The 20,483-nt window shown below is 48.0% G+C and overlaps 1 protein-coding gene across 1 annotated transcript in view; it reads right to left on the bottom strand.

Annotated features, from left to right (window-relative positions):
* Positions 1-20,483, bottom strand: part of FGF18 (fibroblast growth factor 18) — a 66,652-nt gene that overhangs the window by 8,383 nt on the left and 37,786 nt on the right. The window contains exon 4 of the mRNA XM_063413354.1: positions 9,518-9,624. Within this exon, the coding sequence (XP_063269424.1) occupies positions 9,518-9,624 (107 nt within the window). The remainder of the gene's footprint in view (positions 1-9,517; positions 9,625-20,483) is intronic.

The following is a 20,483-nucleotide window of genomic DNA, read 5'->3' as shown; positions in this document are numbered from 1 at the left end:
TGACAAGGCATCCTGACCACAGAGACACCTCTTGACCCAAATGCACATTCCTGCTCCTAGAGCAGGCTGTAAATCAGGGAAGCTGCATCCATAACTGCCAAGAGTCACTCAGCCTCATGCGCGTTTCCTCCAGCTCTCTGCCCTCTGAACCTGCACAATCCTCTGAGGAAAATACTTAGGAGTCGTGATGGGCAGTTCAATAAAAGTGTCTGCCAGCACAGCGGAGAGGTTAATTATGTATACAGGACATCTAAGTGCATTCACCAGGCAGGGAAGTAACAAAAAACCACGCGGAGGAGATGCTCCGTGGAGGGCACATCTCTCTCCAGAGGCCCCGTTTCAAGGCAGCCCTGCCCACGTTTGCCCCTAGCTGCCCCCACACACTGGGAACACTCCATCCCTCCCAAAAACAGGCGAAAAAGGGCATGGTCCTGTACACGTGGGTCAGGACATCCAGGCTTGTCAGAGCCCTGTGCCAGTCTGTGCCAGACACAAGCTGCAGGAACCAAGGAAGGAAGAGAACAGTTCAAAGTTTTTTATTTCCCTCTGCCTTCTATTTCAAAATTACCCTTTTCTACCTAAGTTCAGTAGACCTTCACATTGCCCTGGGAGAACTCTCTGTCACAGGATAAACAGGACACAGATGAAAGGAGTCTCTGTAGGTTGAACCAGGCAAGGCTGGGGTTACACCAGGACAGGCCTCCTCACCTGCTCCTTCCGTCCCTGCCACAGCTCCTGCCAACACTGCAGCAGGGTGGCCATGGCCCGAATTAGGGCAAACCAGGTGGCTTCAGCTGGAAAGATGCATATTTGCTTGACAGACATTCCTAACTGCATCTCAGAGAGCTGCATGTACTTACTGTTATTGAGGGGAAATACCAACTGCCTTTTTAACGAACTTTATTAAACCTAAAAGAAAATTTAGGAAACTTAAGTCAAAACTGCAGGTTTCCTAGAGGAGGAAGCTACTGCTCTTCAGGAGATCCAAATCCCCAGACAGGTTTCAGATGTGATATCTGAGCAGATCTATGACATCTCCCGTTACCTGCACCCACTAGGTCCAGTTACATGGAAGCTGAGAGGGGCTGCACATGGTAAGGGATGGGAAAGTGATTTTACTCCTCTATACAAAGCACAACCTGCTGCTGAAGGCCTACTCTGGGCTTTGCTGGGAGCTCTTTTCCAGCAGTCATTTCTAGCCTCCATATGCCAGTCCTGAACTTTCTGTAAAAGCCATCTAAGAACAGTAGCATATTTCATGTAGGCTTAAATTCAATACATAATTGTAGCAAGGTGAGGGTCGCCTTTCTCCCTGGGAACAAGAGACAGGACAAGAGGACAGAGACTCAGGCTTGGGGACAATTCAGGCTGGACATCAGGGGGAATTTGTTAAACATAGGAAGGGGCTACCCCTGGAGATGGAGTCCCCAACCCTGGAAGTGCCCAAGGAAGGCCTGGACGTGGCACTCAGTACTCTGCGCTGATGACAAGGTGGGCATTGGGCACAGCTAGGACTCCATGGTCTAGGAGGGCTTTTCCAACCTCAGTGATTCTGTGATACTGAGAGTTGTGCCACTATAGGAAATGGTTTCTTAAAAAATTGTTTAAAACATCAGGTGTAGATGATGAGTGGAACAGCATAATGAGACTAGAACAGTTGCTGACCTCATAGCAAGTGCTGGGCCTGTCCCAGATTTATTTACATTAAACAAACATGCACACTGACTGAATGTTATCATTTCAAACAAATGCAATCTCATCCAGCCAAGATTCCAGTAGTGACACCACTTTCCCTGGGGCAAGCTTAAATGGGGGGAATTTAATGGGAGAACCAAGAAAGGTCATTGCTTGTGTGCAGGATCTCATTCGTTCTCTTCATGTCAAGTGATATGACTAAGAAAAGAGAGAAATCCATCATCAAATCAAGTGCTATCCATAAAAAATGATCATCCAGATTTGTTCCAGCCAGTGAGTGACCAACTTCCATCCCTATGCAACAAATGCAAGCCTTGAGACTTGTCCTCCCTCAGGAAACTCAGGATATCTTTGGGTATCCAAAAGACAAGGAAAGAGACTTTCAAGAACAAAAATGTATTTAAGCAGGATCTACTTTTCTTTGACCTTAAATATAGTTCTGTGAGTGCCATATCAAATAGATTTCATTTTGGTACTGTTGGAGTACAGGTTTTACTCTCCACTGCAGAAATAGCCTCTGTTTTCTCACCTCCTCTCCAAAACCTAGAGCTTAAACTTAACAAAACTTAAAAGTAACGTCACTTAAGTATAAACTGCAAGCCAAAGAGAAACAGTCCTTGAGGAGCAGGAGTTCCCTAAACATGATCTCAGCTACACCCATTTGAGAGAACAAGGCTGCACTGCTTAGTTCCTTCTTGCAGTAAAATACATCAGTGTATATGCTAAAGTGCTTAGAAGAAACATCATCCTTATCTTAAGAGATGCTCAAGACCAACAAAAAATTGCACTTAGGAGATGAGATGCTCTGAGGAAGGCAGTTAAATCCAACTTGATAATTGTCAGCACAAGATGCATTCAGCAGCACACCCTCTCCACCCAGACAAGACAAGGCATGACCAGGGCTCAGGGATCCCCATCAGTAATTTTAATTAACATTAAACCTTAGGCCTGAAATAGTCCAACAGGACACACAGCTGCAGCCAGCACGAAACACAGGGGACAGGAGGTCAGCAGCTTTATGGTGACACTTGCTTCCTGAACACAGCAAGGATTAAATTAAATTATCACACAGCTTTCAAGAAGATGGTTTTCTTCCCTGGAAGGGGATAGACATCTTCCAGCCACAGGATAAGGAAAAGATTCAGAAGTCAAGGCTTACAAGCTTGGTCTGCAAGTGAACCTTGACTTTGCAAAGCTCGCTCTGAGAGAGAACTGGGGCTTCTTAGAAATATCCAAAGGAAACATGACATTTCCTAAAAAGGAATCACAATAAATCTCTAAATGTGTTACCAGTTCTCTGGTGACCTGACACAGCCAGGACACACAACCCCCAAATCCCCAGCAGAGCACCTGTGAGTCCTTATCATAAAAATAATATAATGAAGAATATTTCTTTTTTAAACAGAAGGACCACTTGTTTTACTTCAGAGCAAACACTTGAAGAATTACGTCTGTGCTGCGAAGCTTAAGTTAACTGGAGATGTTCCGATATAGCTATAAGGTTACTTTGTTCTACTGTGGCACCCCAAACTGCCCCAGGACTAGAGGTGAGGCTGCTGAGCCCAGAGCACAGCTGGACAATCCCTCCCTTGCCCCTGATGTCCCCAGGACAGGGACATCCCTCCTGGTTCCAGCGCACTGCTGACTCCAGATCCAACTGGCCATGGACCCTTCCTCCAGCTCCTCTCCAGATTCTCAACAATGTTTGGGGTCTGAGAACAGGAGGCAGATGGTTTAGCTTCCACTTCCATTTTTAATTTCATGAGAATCTCAGCTTCTAAATTTTCAGAATTTTTTTTTCCCCCACAGGTTGCAGGAAAAAAGCCTGATCAGGTAAATGCAAAAGATTCTGATAGCCCAACCAAAATAATTGTTTTGTCATCTCATTGATTTTAAGATCTTTGCAATCCTGCAGGCTCTGATTCCAGATTTTGAGACACTTGAGGCAGTTCTGGATCAGATCTCCCTGTCCAAAGTATGGCAATGTCCAAAGTTGCTTGGCTTCAGGGTCCAGTGCATGTGTTTATTTAGATGACTTAAACTAAAACAAACTCACAGGAGAGTGAAGACCAAACTGCAGTTCCAAACGAGATCTGAGTGAGGTCCAGCAAAAGCCATATCAAGTTTTGCTTTCCCATGAGATGCCAGTTCAGAACAGTTTATGGCTGAGCATGTCACAGAGAGATCCACAAAACGCATGCTATTAAACCTGACACCCCACAAATCCTGCTCATGTTTATGTCACAAATTCAGCATTCAGAAATTGTTAGGTTTTACAAGCCTCTTTCAAGGAACCTGAATACTGTACAACTCCTGGAAAAAATCTGGATAAGCATCAAACCCCTGTGAAACTTAGAGTTCTGCTCCAAATCCAAGATGCATTTAAGTGTGGTTTTAAAGATACAAGCTGAGGAGGGCAAACACCTCCTGTACTGCACCAGAGTTCCAAACTGCAATCCCAGGGTGCCCCTGCCCTCTCCAAACACCTCCTGGCACCTTTGCAGCACCCCTAGGTGTCAGGATGGCCCTGGGATGGCGGGTACCAGGAGCACTGGCACCCAAATGCCACACAGAACTGGGGCATGTGGAGGGCACCAGGCTGGGGTTCATCCCAGAGTGTCCTTGCCTCAGCCCCTGGCCCGGCAGTGAGGAACTGGGTATCCACCAGCAGCTTTTCAAAGACAGCTTTTCAAGAAAGCTTAACCTCATTCTCAACCAAAGCCAACTGATGAAAACCTGCTCCAAGGTACAACAAGAAGGCTTTGGAGAATCCCCTGGTGTCTCCCACCCAAGGGAGTCTCCTTCCCTACAACAGAAGGCTCCTGCTGAAGCCCCCACAGCTCCTTCTCTCATGGGGCCAGAGGAGTTTCAGTGGCCAAGAGCACATTTACAGGCCACGGTGGGCACCTTCACTCTTTGATGCTGTCAGGTTTTTTAGCCAACTTTCCTGACTAAACACACACATGCCTCAAGAAATCCCCTATTTTAAAGCTGTAATGTAAACAACCCCAAATTATTACTATCCCCTAAAGGCCACTGCTGGCAGGCATCAGTGATAAAGCTCTGCCAGAGCAGTCTGGCATCTAGCAACAATTTGTTTGTTGTCCTGCAAAAATACAGAGAGCCTTGCCATATGGTATTAGCAACTTTCTGGTAACATTAAGAAATATATTGGCTTGGAAAGCAGTTATCACACCAGAAAAAATGCTGTGTCTGAGAGGCAGGTCTGTGCTGTGAGTGGCACCAGCACAGTAGTCCTGGTCAGGGCTGGAAGAGGCACTGGTGGCCAGCACAGCCGTGCCACCTCCTGTCCTCTGTACCAATGAAATGCCCCTGGCACAGCCAGGCTTTGGCTGGCACAGCTTTTGTTCAGAAGCTGGACTGTGCCTGGGGACCAAAGCTCAGTGTTGGTTGTTGTGAGTGCTGGGAGGGCTCCAGTGCTGCAGATGTGATGTCAAGGGACACATCCCCAGGAGGAACCAAAATTATCTGTCACCAGCCTAGAGCTCTGCCTCAGCCACCCAGCTGCCCACAGCTTCCTACCCTTCACCAAACAGCTTTTTCCCTCTGCTCACATTCAGCTCAGAGAACGGAAGAATAAAACCAAACTTATTAAATTGCTTTTACAAAAATAATGCCCCTATACTACAATGATTTTGAGAGTGTGTGGACACCAGATCACTGTGGATCTTTGAAAGAAGGTGGAAGTGTGAAATACCCTCCCCACAGATACCTGCTGCAGCCTGAGCACCAGCATTGACCAGACTGCCTCATCCCACAGGGGGATGTCAGAGAGTCACAAGGAATTCCCTGGAGACAGTGCTGAGGGTCAGGAGATGCTCTGCTCTGCTCCCTGTGCAGCAGCCACCAGCTCTGGCCATACCCAAAGGAAGGGCAGGCTCTGGCCATCCTTTGATGATTCAAGCTTCACACAGATCCCTGACTGCAAATGCTCTCCTGCCAGAGGATGGCACAGGGCAGGGAAAGGCAATCTCTGCAGCATCCTGCAGCTCTAGAGAGCTGGATGTGCTGAGGGACATGCTCAGCAAGAGCAGCTGGAGCCCTGCTCAGGTAAGAGCCACCAGCTCAGCTCAGGCTGCTTCTGGCTCTGGGTGACTTCAAAGACTTAACCTTGCCAGCCTTCAGCAAACATGAAATCCCCACTCTAGTGATGACCTTATTTCAATGCAAGAGATGAAAGAAGCTGAGGCACAGAGAAAAATCATAGAAGGAATCCTGAGGAGAACCAGTTAAAAGCTCAAGAGCTCCTCCAAAGAGATCATCAGCTCCTCTTTGCCTCTAGCACTGAATTACTGCCAATATTCAGAGTAGTTGTGTTCTAGATGACTTGTCACCTTGTCACAAGTGGATAAGTTTCATCATACCTCTCCTTTCAGTCCTCTTCCCCCCATGTTTTTAAGAAGCCTGAGATAAATAAATGGGTTTAATATTTTTTTTAAAAAGACAAACACATTTCTCAGAAAAGCAGCTGGCATTCTTGTTCTGAATTTTCCTATTTTCATGTCTTTCCTTGTAGTATGATTTTACCATGAAGCCTGTAGAAGAGAGGGCTCTAGGAAGATCTTATTGCAGCCTTTCAGTACTTAAGAAAGGTTAAAGAAAGATGGGGACCAACCTTTTAGCAGGACCTGTTGCAATAGGACAAGTAGTAATGGCTTTAACTAAAAGAAGATAAATTTATATCAGATATAAAAAAGAAATTCTTTACTTTGAGGGCACTGGCACAGGGTGCCCGGAGAAGCTGTGGCTGTCCCATTCCTGAAAGTGTCCAAAGCCAGGTTGGACAGGGCTTGGAGCACCCCGGGATAGTGGAAGGTGTCCCTGCCATGGCAGGGGGTGGAATGAGATGAGCTGTAAGGTCCCTTCCAATCCCCAAAATTCTGTGATTTTATAATAAAATAAATGGTCCACAGAAAACCTCAGGAAGACCAGAACACTCAGGACCTACAATTTTCATGCAGCACCAAAAACCCCATAAAGCAAAGAAACATATGGGCAGAAGTAAAAAGAAATAAAATCAAATGTTTCTTGGGCCTTCTCAAAAACAGCACCAAGAATCCACAAAATCACACTCCAGTTTGTTATGCCCAGGTGCTGCTCACCTGTACTGGAGAAGTCACTGCTGTACAACACATCCCCTGTCTCATTTTCCAAAGCATCACAGAGTGCCAGTGACCTCAGCAGCTGCTGTTACAGCCAGGAGCCTGCCCAAAACAGCTCCGAGCCCTTTGGTCACAGCTGGCTGTGAACACACACACAGCAACACATGAGACAGGCAAAACCCACTTGGTTTGGGGCTCCTGAGCGGGCTCCATCAGAGGGCTGTGTTGGGAAACTCTGGTGGAGGTACAGTTATCAGAAATAGGAACACAAAGGCTGCTCTCCTTACCCCCGGAGGGTTAATCTGCTTCCCTGCAACACAGCCAGCCCTGAGGAAAAGCCCTGTCCACCTCTGCAGCTCTTGTGTTCATCACCAGTTCCAGCTCAGAACAACAACAACAATCTGCTGACTGTGACACTCTTTGTAGGTGATTATGGGACACAAAAGGGGGTAAATTCAAAGCAGGTTTTCAGCTGAGGGGGATCCAAAGCTGCTGAGTGAGGAGAACAAAGTCAGGTGGCATGTGCTGGTCTGGTTGGGGATTGTGCAGTGTAAGGCAGTAGGAAAGGAGCAGAGGAAAGGCCCAGCTTGGTCCCGCGGCTCCTCTCCTGCCAGAGGAACATAGCAGGACAACCATGGAACAATCACTTCGCGGGCTTCATTCCCCTCCACCCCCAGACTGAACTTAAATATTTGTATAAGCCCAGGCATACCTTTTAGCTCATGTTTTCCTTGGTGTTTACTGGCTGTTTAGAGCATTCAGGCTAAAAAGCATTCCCTCAAACTCTTGCCACAAAGGGAGCTGAAACCATGACACTAATTAAAACCACACTCTTTGGTATCAAGAAGACATGCAATTGTTTTCTTTTGTTGCTCGTGAGGAGCTGTTAATGTGGGCAACACGTCTGAAACACTTTCCTTTGTGTTCCCTCCAGCCCAGGTCGGCTTCTTTGCGAACTTGTCATGGGCTGGGGTGGGAGGGCAGCAGTATTTACAAGAACAGACTTATTTATTCTTTGTAACAAAACATTTGCCAGCTTAACACCATGAAAAGCACATCTGGGGAAAAAAAGGGTTCAGCTGCCTAAAAGGTGACAAGCTAAAGAACTGTCCTGCCTCAGTGCCCAAATCAAGTGATGAGCCTTAAATACACACTCCATACAAATATATGGTATGTTTGGAAACACCGATGCTAACCGCGCCAGGATGCTCCTGTGCAGAACAGGGAAGGCTGTGGGCTGCCCTGTGCCACTGCTGACCCACCTGGACTACTGAAGAAAAAGATAAGATTTTGTGCTCAGTTTACCCCACCTGAGTGCTTCTGAGGTCTCCATGACTGGTATCAGCACCTCATAAACATTAGCAACATTATCCATGTAACATTTCAGGGGAAAATGCTTTGATCACATTTAAAGGAGGGAATATGAAGGCACAGAAAAATCTAAGGTAGGTTTGTGTCCAATGCAACCTTCAAAAGCATCCAAAGTGGTATAAATCCAGTTAAAATAATTTCCCTGTCCAAGACCAAACAATGGGGTCTCATGCAGGGTGGTAACACAAGTGGCAGGATGCAGAGAGAATCGGCTGCTTGCCCCAGCCCTCTCAGAGTGCTGATTTCCACTTCTCCCTGATTTTAAGCAGTGCCCTGGACACCTCCTGCCTCAACAGGCAGCTCCAAAGCAGGTCAGGCACAGGGCCCTGACTGGCAGCAAATAACCTGGGGTGAGCCTCCACAGAGCAACTGCTCCCCAAGGAAACAGAAGTGGAAGAGGGAAGAATCCTCCAGGGACATCAGTGTCCCACAGGTGTCACTCCTGGGACCACAACAGTAAATAATTTTTCATCAGAGCCATTTGGTTTTTGTTTGGGAGCATGGCTTTCACTGCCTTGACTCAAAACAAAACTCAGCTTCCCTGTTTCACAGCTGCAAAGATGCTAGATTTGAACTCTGGGTGGTGCAAAATGAGGGCAGCAGAGGTTTGAAGGCTGGAATATTTTATTTGACATTTATTTTTTGGTGGTACTTTAGCTTTGCACAAGGCTCTGCCTGTTTAGCAAGCCTCCAGCTTTTCCAACAATATAGAAGGACTATGTGAATTACAAAAACAAGTTAATACACAAAAAATACTATTTTCAGCATACAAGTTGGGCTGAAGGGAAGAACAAGTTGTAATCTGTTACATGCTTCCATTGCGGGGGCATACCCCAAAGCTCAGATTCCAGCCCTGGCTGTGCCATGCCAGTCCCTGCCTCCTGGCTGGCAGAAAGGGGCTTTCTGTTGCCCGGCACCAGCACAGTGCTCTGCTTGCCCTTCTACTCTGAATTTCTCCCAAAAGAAATTCTGGGGGAAATTCACATTTGAATGTGTCCCAAAGAAAGATCAGGTGAGGAAGGTGCTGTGGAGATGGCCATGGCACTGGGATGCTGAGGGGACATCTCATGTGAGGCACGAGCCTGTGCACACCTGCAGCAGCACTGGAGAGCCCCGTGAGGCTGCAGGGCTCGTTTTACAGACTGAGAGGCCTCGACAGAGCATCAGGAGAGCACCTGGGACAGCGAGAGCTGCCCTGCAAACCCCACATCCCCTGTCCTGCTTCTCATTTGAGGCTGACAGATGAGGCTCAAACACATCATTACAGCCTTGAGGAGGCTGCTCAAGGTAACACTCAGGTTACAAATGAATTAATAGGAAACACTTACCTTCCCCACTAGCTTGCCTTTCCTGTTCATGCAAAGGTAGAAATCTGTCTCCTTCCCTTTGATCCGGACTTGACTGCCAAAAGTGTCTGTTTCCACTAGAAGCTGGGCTTGGAAAGGAAGAAAAAAAGAAAGCATTTACCAATGTGGTCCCACAAGCCACAGGGTGCAGAGCTCCCCAGGGGACTGTCCCACTGAACCATACCACACCAGGGTGCTCTGCAGTGGACAACCCCAGGGACCAACCAGTGGCCGAGCTCATGGCTTGGTGAGGCGCAGGACTGACAGCTCTCCACTCACTCCCACACAGATACCCTGGATTTGGGGCTGGTTTACCACAGAATAACCAATACACGTGTGGGCTCTGTCACATCAACCCCACCACCTTATCAGGGATATCAACTCAGTGTTAATAGAACCAGAGAATTGCTTATGTTGGAAAAAATCTCTGACATCATTGAGTCTGACTGTTTCCCCCTCACTGTTGTGGCCACCACTACACCCCGTCCCCCGGGTCACATCTACGTGGCTTTTAAACACCTCCAGGGACGGTGATGCCACCCCTGCCCTGGGCAGCCTGTTCCAATGACAGTGCTCTCCTTCACGCTGCAGGAGGGTCTTTGGAGGGTAAGAACATAGATTTTATTCTCATGAAGATCAAAGAATAGCATGACAAGAAAGAAAATCCTTTCCCCGCAGCCAGCAGCCCTCAAACACTGCACAGAAGTGGTTCAGGCACACACTTCAGTGCCAAACTTCACAGTGATCTCCCAAAGGTCACCACACCAGCTAGCAGGGAGAAATTTGGCACTGCTTGTTCTGTCTGATGAACACCCATCCTGCACATGTCCTCCATGCCTGGCTGTGCTTCCAGGAGGTCCCAAATTTCTTTCTGGCAGTCCAGGCCCAGGTCTCTGGCTCTAGCTGGGAGAAATGTGGCCAATCTCAGTGTCTTCCAGGGTATTGATGCCAGAGCTGGTTTGCAGCGGGAGCCAGGGCAGAGGACAGATTTCTGCTGCATCTCCATAAACCCCCTGCTCTGCCACAGCTGTACCTGCAGAAGGGGCCAAACTGCCACCCAGATGAGCGGCATGCCACCATAATCATCATCTCAAATACCCAGACAGATCCAAATCAAGACTTTTATTCCATCTCTAATCTAAACAAAAATTCCAGTCATGCTCAAGACTTGGATTCCAGGAATTTCCCCGGAGAGGCAGGAACAGGCAGACTGGACATTTTGGTTCAGATCCATCTCCAACATGGAGGAGGAGAAAGGAGACATGGTTGAAACACAATGCAAGAATGTGTGAGTGTCAGCAAGTGCAGCTCCATACTCCTGCTCTGGAAATACTCACGCCTGTAAGTTCTGAGCCCCACTGTAGAAATACAGCTTTTGCCAAACTCTGGAAAATGTTTGATCTGTGCTGCAAAAAGGCACATTCTTTTTTGGCATTCATATTTCAAACTTTAAAGCCCTCTAAGAGCAAATATGTTCATTGTAAGGATTTACCATGGGGATAGAAATAGGAGTTTGTTTCATTTAAACACATTAATATTTTTCCCACTTGTAAAGTCAGCTTTTGGCTTCTGCAGCAGTGCAAATATCACAAACCTTTAACTCACAAGGGCCCTAAACAATTTTCCTCTCACAGCTCAGTCACATCCCCTAAGTTCAGGGGTTTCCAGTTACTAGCTGCTTACACTTATTTAGATATATTTGTTAAATCTGTTATCACAGGGGATATTTAAATTATAACTTTTTTCTGACAGCAAGTGGGATAATGTCTGTATTACAGCAGGATATTACTTGCAATCATGCATAGATATGGATATTTATGGAAGTTTTTCAGAAACACCTCATGGGTTTAGGTACCTGTGATGGAGAGCAGCATGAAGCAATAGCTGGGTGCTGCCCACTTTGTTCCCTCACTTGCCAGTGCAGTATCAAACTTGTGACCAGTTCTGTGAGGAAGGACCCCAAGCCAGAAACAACCCCTCAAAGTGAGCCAACCAGGAGCAGGGTGATGGCACAGGGCCAAGGACAGCTCCTCCAGGGCAGGCTGAGCAGCATGGTTGGAACCTGCTGAGTGCCCACTGCTCCAGGAAGCTCAGGGAGGCTGCTCAGGTGCAATGCAGTACTAACAGACAAGGGAACAGCAAAGGTGGGACTGTGTGCCTTTAAAGAGGTGACTCTGAAAGGACTTCTCCTCACATGAGCAGAGGATGGAGGTCAGAGGATGGAGCCTCAGAGAGGCAGACCAGCAGCCAGAACACAAGTGAAGGTTGTGGAGCCAGCAAAGCCTGGTCCAGGAGTCACGGCTGACACCCAGAGCACCAAGGAGCTGCTCACAGATGTCCAGTGGCCAAGCCACCCAGGCATGAACACCTGGTGCAGGGCCACCCAGCACTGGGGTCCGGTGAGAACAGGACAGCAGAGCTCCCTCTGAGCTGTGAGGCATTCCCTGTCCCCTCCAGCCTGAGAGTAAAAAGCTGCTGAGAGTGACTCTGAACATCAGATTCAGGCTCTGGCCAGCCAAAAGAGGAGCTAACACTGACAAAACCCTCTACCACGAGAGCTGTGAGCTGTGGTCCCACAGGACAGCCAGCAGCTCCCACCCCTCTGACACAGGTCCCCCTGGCAGCCCATGCTCAGATGGACAAACATGGGGCACACTGGCTTGTGTTCCCCACCCCCTCACTCTGCAGCCAGTATGAGTAATATTCAAGCTGATTTTAATTTGAAAAATATCACCTTAAAAAGATGCCGGTTCCCTGCTGTGAAAATTAAAACCATCTGGATGGAGTGATTTCAAATAATTAATCTAGGACTCCTTTGGCACTGCTACTAATTAAAATATGATACCTTCCTCCCCCTTTTTAAATAAAAAATTTAACTAAAGTTTAAAGATCTAATAAAATAATGTCATAATTTAGAACTAGATGGAAGTCACCTTTCCTGCGGACTGCAGAGGTTACAGTGGCACTGAGATCCCTCCCCAGCAAGTGCCATGGCACAGCCCGAGCAGCAGAGAAGAAGCAGGCATCCAGTGAGACGTGTGCTGGCAAACACAGCAGCATCCATCCCAGGGACAGCCCAACCCCCCAGGACCATCCTGCACCATGCCGAGGAGTGAGCACAGGGCAGGAGGTTCAGCAGAGGATGTCTGAGCTCTGCTCTGACCTGAGCTGCCCTAGGACAGGCCAAGGCCTCACAGAGGGTCCCACTTCTGCAAAATTTGAGTCTTAAGATGTTGGAAACATCTGCTTATTTCTAGAGACCTCTGGCCCCTTTTCTACGTGCAGCTTTAGGGTGGGTTACAACCCAGCCAGCTCCCGGTCTGCAGCACCCCTGACAGCTGATGCTTCCTTGTGCAACAGGCATCTCCCCAGGTTCTCTCAAGAGCAGGGACAGGCACCTTAGACAACACATCTAAAATCCTCTGGGATGAATGCCAGCCCTGAAGTATGCAGCCAGAGTTACCAGAGTTCCTGGGGAGTGGAGGCTGACCCAGCACGAAGGGCTGCTTGTGTCTCCCACTCCACTCACACACAGCAGGAGAAAAGCTCAGCCACCACCAACACATATTGCATTAATTCAAACTGGACTGGGAATGCTGCCCTGTCCTGTGATAAATATGCCATGGCACAATGGAAGTGCCAGGGAAAATCCAAGAGAATGTGCAGGAGAGCTCAGGTAAAATGAGTGCCACCATGCTAGAGCAGCATCCTCACAGCACTCTGCTGCTCAGCATACCTGATTTCCAGCTGCATCTGTCTCTGGACACACCACACAGAGATTATAATCTTTATTTTCAAAGGCCCTGTGCTCCAATTCTCAGATCAGGTGTTATTGTTTAAATTCTTCGACAGCTAGATATTCTGATATATTTTCCAGGGGAATAAAAAAAAAGAGTGAAGGAGAAAAGATGTCTTTAGAGGGTGAGATGTTCTGTTACATGTTTTGCCTTATTGGCCCATTTAACCTAAACCTTCCTGAAAACTCCCACTGGAAGAGACTGGAATTCCTCACAAGTCTAGGTGAAAAGGATTACACATACATATATACGTTGAAAAGCTATCTACCAGCTAAGAAAACAAAGTCAGGGAGATATGTGAAGGTGGCAGAAAATATGCCAAATTATCTTTCAGATATTTCCTGGGAGTGGGAGGATAGGAGCCAGAAAAGCACAGGGAAAGGGAGGAGAAGAGGGCACCTGAGAAGTGTCATGTTTACAAGTACCAATCACAAAATCCTCAGGTCCAGATAAAGAAAGAGATAAAGGGGAAAACACAAGAAGGGTGCAGGACTGGATGCTTCAAGTCTATCCAATGGTTTGGGGTTTTTTGCAGGTGAACCTCCCGCAAAGGGAGCCAAAAGGAGAAGGAACACAGCTGCTTATACTGTCCCCAGGCACCTTGCAGCCAGCCAGATACAATAGATTTCCCTGGACCTCAGAAAGGGACCTCAGAAGGGACCAAGATTGTGTTGCTTTGGTTGCACTTCTTTTTCTGAGTCAGGGAAACCATTTCTCGGAATAATTTCCAGCAAGTGAAGAGGACGCACTGACACACTGAGGTGGGAGCACAGCATCTGGGATGGAGGGCAGATTTCCCAGTTTGTTACCCTGGTGCTGTGAACCAGGACATTTCCATCGTTCACAGTGCATAGATCACATCTGATGGGAGAATAAAATCCACTCCCTGCTGAGGCTGCATCTTCTCCTGACACTCCCAGCACAGGCAACAGTGCTTAAAATAGTTGAAATCTGTTCAAACACTGCCTACCCCTACCAAGACCACATGAATCCCTTCCATGACCACAACATAGGACAGAATGACTCTGTCTCCACAGCCATGATGTAATGATGAGGGAATAACACCAAAATTAGGCAAAGTCTGGAGACTCTAATGAAGCCTGCAGGCTGTGGCCCAGTGAGGGAATCAAGGCTGCATCCCTAAGTTTTGTCTGCACACTTGCACAGTCCTGCAAACTGAATGGTATTTAATAGTTATAATCCACAGAACCCAACTCCCTTCTCAAATATTCAGGTGCAAATTAGGAGTAACCACCCCAATCAGTGAGGCTGGTGCTCAGAAGGTCAGAGCTCTGACCCACATACCACTGCCCTGAGCTCATCTTGTCTGTCCTGAGCACAGCATATACACATCAAATTATTAAAAGGGATGTGGGGAGGAAGACGAAGAGCAGCTCTGAGGCCCAGACTCCAGATATTTTCTGTTTTCAGCCACCGCGCTGCACGAGCAGAGAAGTGCTCGGTGTCAGCACAGAGGCTGCCCAGGGAGCCGCTCCCAGTCCTGACCCAGGGTTTGAAAGATGCTCTTACTCTAAATGAGGATTTCTGTTAAACGCTGTAGCTTTCACTCGGTCAGCACCCTAACTGTTGCACCCGGGGACATAGACTTTTTGGGGTGTTAGGCCCTCAGGGCATCAAAACATACCGAGTGCCAAGTCCCCAGGCGCGTTTTCCTGCCCCAACATGGGGTGGGAAGGGAAGCAGGAGCGAGGTCTCTGTGTGAACAAAGGACAGGCTGCAGACACAACCTGACACCCGCAGAACACCCTCGGTAGCTCTCAGGAACCAGACAGGTTAAATATTTGCATGAGAGACATCAGAAGAAAATCTATAATGCAGCAAAGACCTCAAAGGCACTTCCACTACAGCAACCTGATCCTGTAAATACTTCCACACAAAGGACTTCACACACATCGGAAGTGCCTCGAGTGCTGATAAAGACCCTACACGGCTTCAGGGTCCCGCCCCTGGCAGCGCCTGCAGGGTGGGAGCACAGCCTGGGACAGCCTTTGCGGACAGCTTTCCCCGAGGGCTGCGTGCTGCTCCCTGCCCACCCGCACCGCCCCGGGCAGCGGGACGGGGAAAGGTGCAGGATCCGCTCCGGACACGCCTCCCTCGGGCTTTCGCTCTGCAGGAGCCGGGGGGAGCTGCAGGCTCCGGGCGATGCTTTCGGGCTCTCCCGCTCTCAAAGCACCACCTCACACCAGGGAGGCTCCTGTCCCACATCCAGCACTCTGAGCTATCCCTTGGCGCTCCCCGGGCTTGTCTGCAGCACGCAGGGCCAAGACATGCAGAAATCTCAGCGCTGGTGCCAAGCACACCAGCCCGAGTGCCCAGCCCAGGCCAGCTGTGCAGGCAGGCCAGCTGTGCTGCAGTTAACCCACAGGGTGCACAGCCCAGGATGGTCAGGACAGAAAATTCACTCTCGCGCTGTTTAGTATCACTCTCCACTATTTAGGAGCACTCTCACACTATTTAATATCACTCTCCATTTAAGCCTGACACACCATTCCTAGAAACATGAAATCACAGAATGGTTGGGTTGAAGATGTTTTCAAGCTCAGCCAGTCCCAATCCCCTGGGCAGGGACAGGGGATTCCACTTCCACTAGACCAAGTTGCTCTAAGCCCTGTCCAACCTGGCCTGGACCATTACAGAGTTCTTACCTGTAGGGATACCCACCCAAAAAATTTCCCTACCACTTTAGCAGTGGCTAACAAAACACACCCAGGGGACAATGCTGAGCTGGTGTTCCCCAAGCAGCTCAGGGACCATCTCAGGCAGATTCTGCCTACCCACCCTATAGGGATGTGTTCTTTATGCCAGAACAGCACTATCAAGGTAAAAAGGAAGTTCTAAAACATAAAAGCCCTCTTCCCCAAACTGCCCAGGCTCCTGTATATTGACAAAGCTTCCAAGCATAGTCCCAACAAACTCACTTTAGTCACCACATCTTCGGAGAAGCTTAAATGAAAATGTGCTAATTTGAGGTCTTTTATTAACCTACAAAAATGAAAATTGTTTGAGAGTTCAGCAGGTGTAAGACCAGAATCAGACCCGAATAAATACCAAGGTACGTCTAAGAGATTTTTGTCCAACATAAATAAAACTTTAGTAGATACCTGAATCTGTAGTTCTGTGAAAAACAAACCAACCAACAAAACTTACACAGAACCCTCCCAAGTCCCTCCCATATGAGCTATAAGCACCTTATTCCTGGCCCAAGCTGGCACTACCCAGAGGCTGGTTGTCCCTTAGCCATGTGAAAAATGAATGTAAAATACTGCCATTCCAGCATGGAGCCATTTGCACCTTTTTGTGCATCTAAGAAAACAGGATTAAACAGTGGGAAATCAGACTTGACCTCTTGCAAATGTTCTATACATAATTCACCATAAGAGACATTAAAAATATTTTGGCAGTTCAATGATGGTGAATAAGCTTATCTAGACAAGATTCAGTAAAAGCGGAGGCAGGTAGGTTGTGTGCTTTAGAAATGCCTGGGTGGGGACAGCTGTGAACAAATTCTGCCCTGAACTTTACCACCTGCAAACTTGCCATGACTAAGAAAAAAGCCTGGAAAGGGAAACGTTCAGAATGTTAGCACAGAAATTCCTCTATCTCACCAGGGTGTCCTGCTGCCTCCAAGCACAGCTAAGTGGACAGTATTCCTACAGAGGCAGGAAAACTGCCTGACAAGCTGCCAGGCTCTGAGTCTGGAATTACTGAAGGATGAGCCTCAAAAAAGTTCAGAAGATCTGTTATGCTTGAAAAAGCATATAAAATGAAAAATAAAGGGCCAAGCCCTGATGTCTTTGATCATTCTCATTTGAATAAACTCCTACTGACACAGTCAAGCCCAACAGACAACGACTTCAGAACATGGCCTGAGCTCCTCGCTGAAACGCATCCAAAGCGCCGGAGTCTCTCGGGTCTGAAGAGAGTGTGAACCTTTCCCATCCCTGCAGAGGGTTAGAATTACTGCAAGAACAAACCCCAGTGAAGTTATTTTGACTCTCTTGTTCCCAGTCTCAGCTGGACCAAATAAAAACACTGATGTACACAAAAATAACAGTAAGGAGAGAATGAGCAGCCCAGGAAGCCTGTGCTCGTGTCTCTGCAGAGCTGCTCCGTTTGTGCCCAGGAGCTCAGGACAGAGCCCAGGGATGCTGCAGCACTGCCCTCCTCCCTTGGGCAGCTGCTGGCTGCCTGCTCATCCCTGGGGATGAAGTAGGAGTGATGTCAGCACCACCATCTCCTCTTTCCAAAGAGTCTCAAACACATAAATCTCTCCCACATCCCAACACCGAGATGGTTTCACACACTCCAGAAGTCAGCCTGTCCAGGCTCCACTGTTGTGTTTGTGAGTGTTCCAAAAGGAGGCTGATTGGGAGAAATGTGTAAAGCATCTGCAGCATAGGCTGAATTAAGAATATCAGACGTGCCCGATACACAAAGATGTTAAGTTCTACCAAGCAGGGTTCTTATTCTGCACCAGTAAAAGCTGAAATTAGGATAATTAATTTTATGGATCAGAATATAAGTGTGTTTATGTATTTTCTCAAAGGGACTCACTGTAACATTCCCTTCTTCCAGCAAGTGAAAAATATGCTGTAAATAAAGTTGCAGGATGGTCTGGTGTTTTCAGTGGGATTCTTGTGGCTCTGGAACCCAAAGGAACAGAGGCAGCAGCACAACTTACCAGAAGAAAATGTTCTGGCACATGGAGAATATCCCTCTATGTTTTAAGATTTTAAGCAGGATTTGCTCTTAGATGTGGTCACAAACACAGTTTCAAAGATACCTGACTTCTTAATGCTTGTGCTGCTGAAGCTCCCTTTTGCCACGTAAAAGATAACTTATTATTAAATGAAGTACAGAAAATCATCACTCTTGGGTCAGAGGATGTAAAAGAGTGTGACTATTTTGGAGTAAGGGTTAAAAGACATGGGCAAGGACTGATCTTCTACAGCCCCTGGCGACATCTGGAACCAGCTGCACCCTGAAGAGTGCCTCAGGAACAACCTTGGAGAAAAGTCCTCTGCACCAGCCCCTATGAAGAGGTTTCTCCCTACAGACACAGCACAATTCTTACAACTGTTCTCAGGGCAAAAGCAACAGAAATAATGCAACAACCATCAAAATCAGGTATCACATTAACTCTCCCTTTAGCACCTTTGGTTTCACATATTTATTTTTGGAAACATTTACCACGGGACTTCTCTTAAACTGTTACCCCTAGTCTTCAGCATATGTAAGACTATATAGTTCCCTTTTACTGCATTTTAATTGCATGAGAAGTTTTAAAAGTCTTTTTTTTCCTTTCCTGAAGTCATTTGGGACAAAAGGCATCTGGCACTGGGTATTTAAATAAGACCTGTCAGAACTGTAAAATTAGTTTTACGTTTTAATAAAGGTACTTTAAAAATCTTAAATATAATTCTGCATTCAAACCATAAGTGTTTGGATTAAGAAAAGCAGATCCCATGTTAAATTTTAATATAAAAAAATAAATCAAGTACAGAACTAAGCCAGTCCTCCTCTGTGGCATTATAAAGAGCAGCAAAGAGGTATCCCCAATAGCTGGAGGGGCATTCTTAGTTTAAAGCACTGACAGCAGAAAATCTGTATTATATTATATCATTTGCTATTTATCTCAGTTTATCTAGAGGCCCAGGCCACCTTTAATGCTCTGACTCAGCCCCATGTCTCCATCCAAAATACTCTCCATCCTTTCTGTCCTTGCTGGGATGGACCATCCTGCCCTCCTCTCCCCACCTTGAAGGGGTGGCCCCAAGAACCTGCATGGCAAAAGATCCCTGGAGGTGGTGGGTGTCACATTGGAAGGGGGCATCTCTGCTGTAGGTGTGCAGCCCACACCCATCCAAACTGGGATTGACAGAGCTCACTTAGCCTGGAGGACTCTGTCATCAGCTCTGCAATCAGCACGGAATTCACTCCAAGGATCTGCAGACATACTGACAGAGGACAAACCCCAAGCCAAACCCTCCTTCCAACACTTGCTGCCCCATGCCAGAGAGCATATCCCTCCTCCCTGCCAAGACACCTTCTGACTCCCCTCTTTTTATCTCCCTCCAGCCTTCGGAGTGCCCAGGGAATTGCCCACCCCTACATAGACCTGAATATTTGCAGGCAGCCCTGCTGGCCACATCTGTGTGCCAAGCCCGAGGACTGGCTGGTCCCACTGCTGGAATGGGAGGACAAAGCCCCTTTAGAGCCCTGCCAAGGTGACCAAGTCTCTCAACGTTTGCTGCCACCACCTCAGCTCAGCAACCACTGCTGGGACACTTATGGCCAGCACCACCAGCGCAGAGGAACTCAAGGACACACCACAGTGGTGGGACAAGAGACAGTCCCTGGCCAACACCTTCTCCAAGGGCTTTACAGCCCAGCACAAAGCTGCAGCCTGACATATGCCAAAAGGGAGCCACCTCTCCATCCAGGACCCCAAAAGAGTAAAAGAACCAGCTAACACAGGCTAAGGAGCTTCAGTACAAGCTCCTGGTGGGGAACTACCTGACCTTTAAGATCCCTTCCAAACCGAAGCATTCTGTGACTGTGGAGTGGCTTTCCAGGTGCTCGGCAGGCCTGGCCCTCTGCCGAGGTCACAGGGGAGTGGGCAGGGAAGTGTCACTGGTGCTGACAGGCTCGGGGCAGCCCCCACCCCCCAGCCCCAGCCACGCTGTCACCTCCCTGCTGCCAGCTGCCAGCCTGGCACTTCACCACAGGTCACCTCCGGTGTGAGGAGTTAACGCTCATCCCCCAGCAGGCGCAATGAAAAGGAGACAAAAAAGCAGGATGCTGGTGAATGACAGCAGTGGGTGGCCCAGCCCTGCACATAACAGGCACAGCCAAGTGTGTCTGGCACCAGACAATGCCTGGGCTGGAGGTGCTTGGGGCGGCAGCGCCAGCGCCGTTCTCACGGCGGGGCACCCAGCCATGTCGCCTCACAAATCCACTCCTCTCTCCCAGCTCTTCCCCGGGATAGGGTTTGGTTTTTTCTGTGTTGTCCTTCTTGTTGGGACATTAGCAGCTCTGAAAAGAAAGCAGGTCAAGCCCCCTCAAATGCTGTATTTAGAGCTTCCCCTTGGATTCCTGTGGCTTCCTTGCCATTTCCCCACTGCTCTGGG

Source organism: Prinia subflava, chromosome 16 (genome assembly GCF_021018805.1).
Source record: "Prinia subflava isolate CZ2003 ecotype Zambia chromosome 16, Cam_Psub_1.2, whole genome shotgun sequence".
Classification (NCBI taxonomy): Eukaryota; Metazoa; Chordata; class Aves; order Passeriformes; family Cisticolidae; genus Prinia; species Prinia subflava.
The sequence above is the reverse complement of the archived record's forward strand: the minus strand, read 5'-3'. Positions and strand labels throughout refer to the sequence as shown.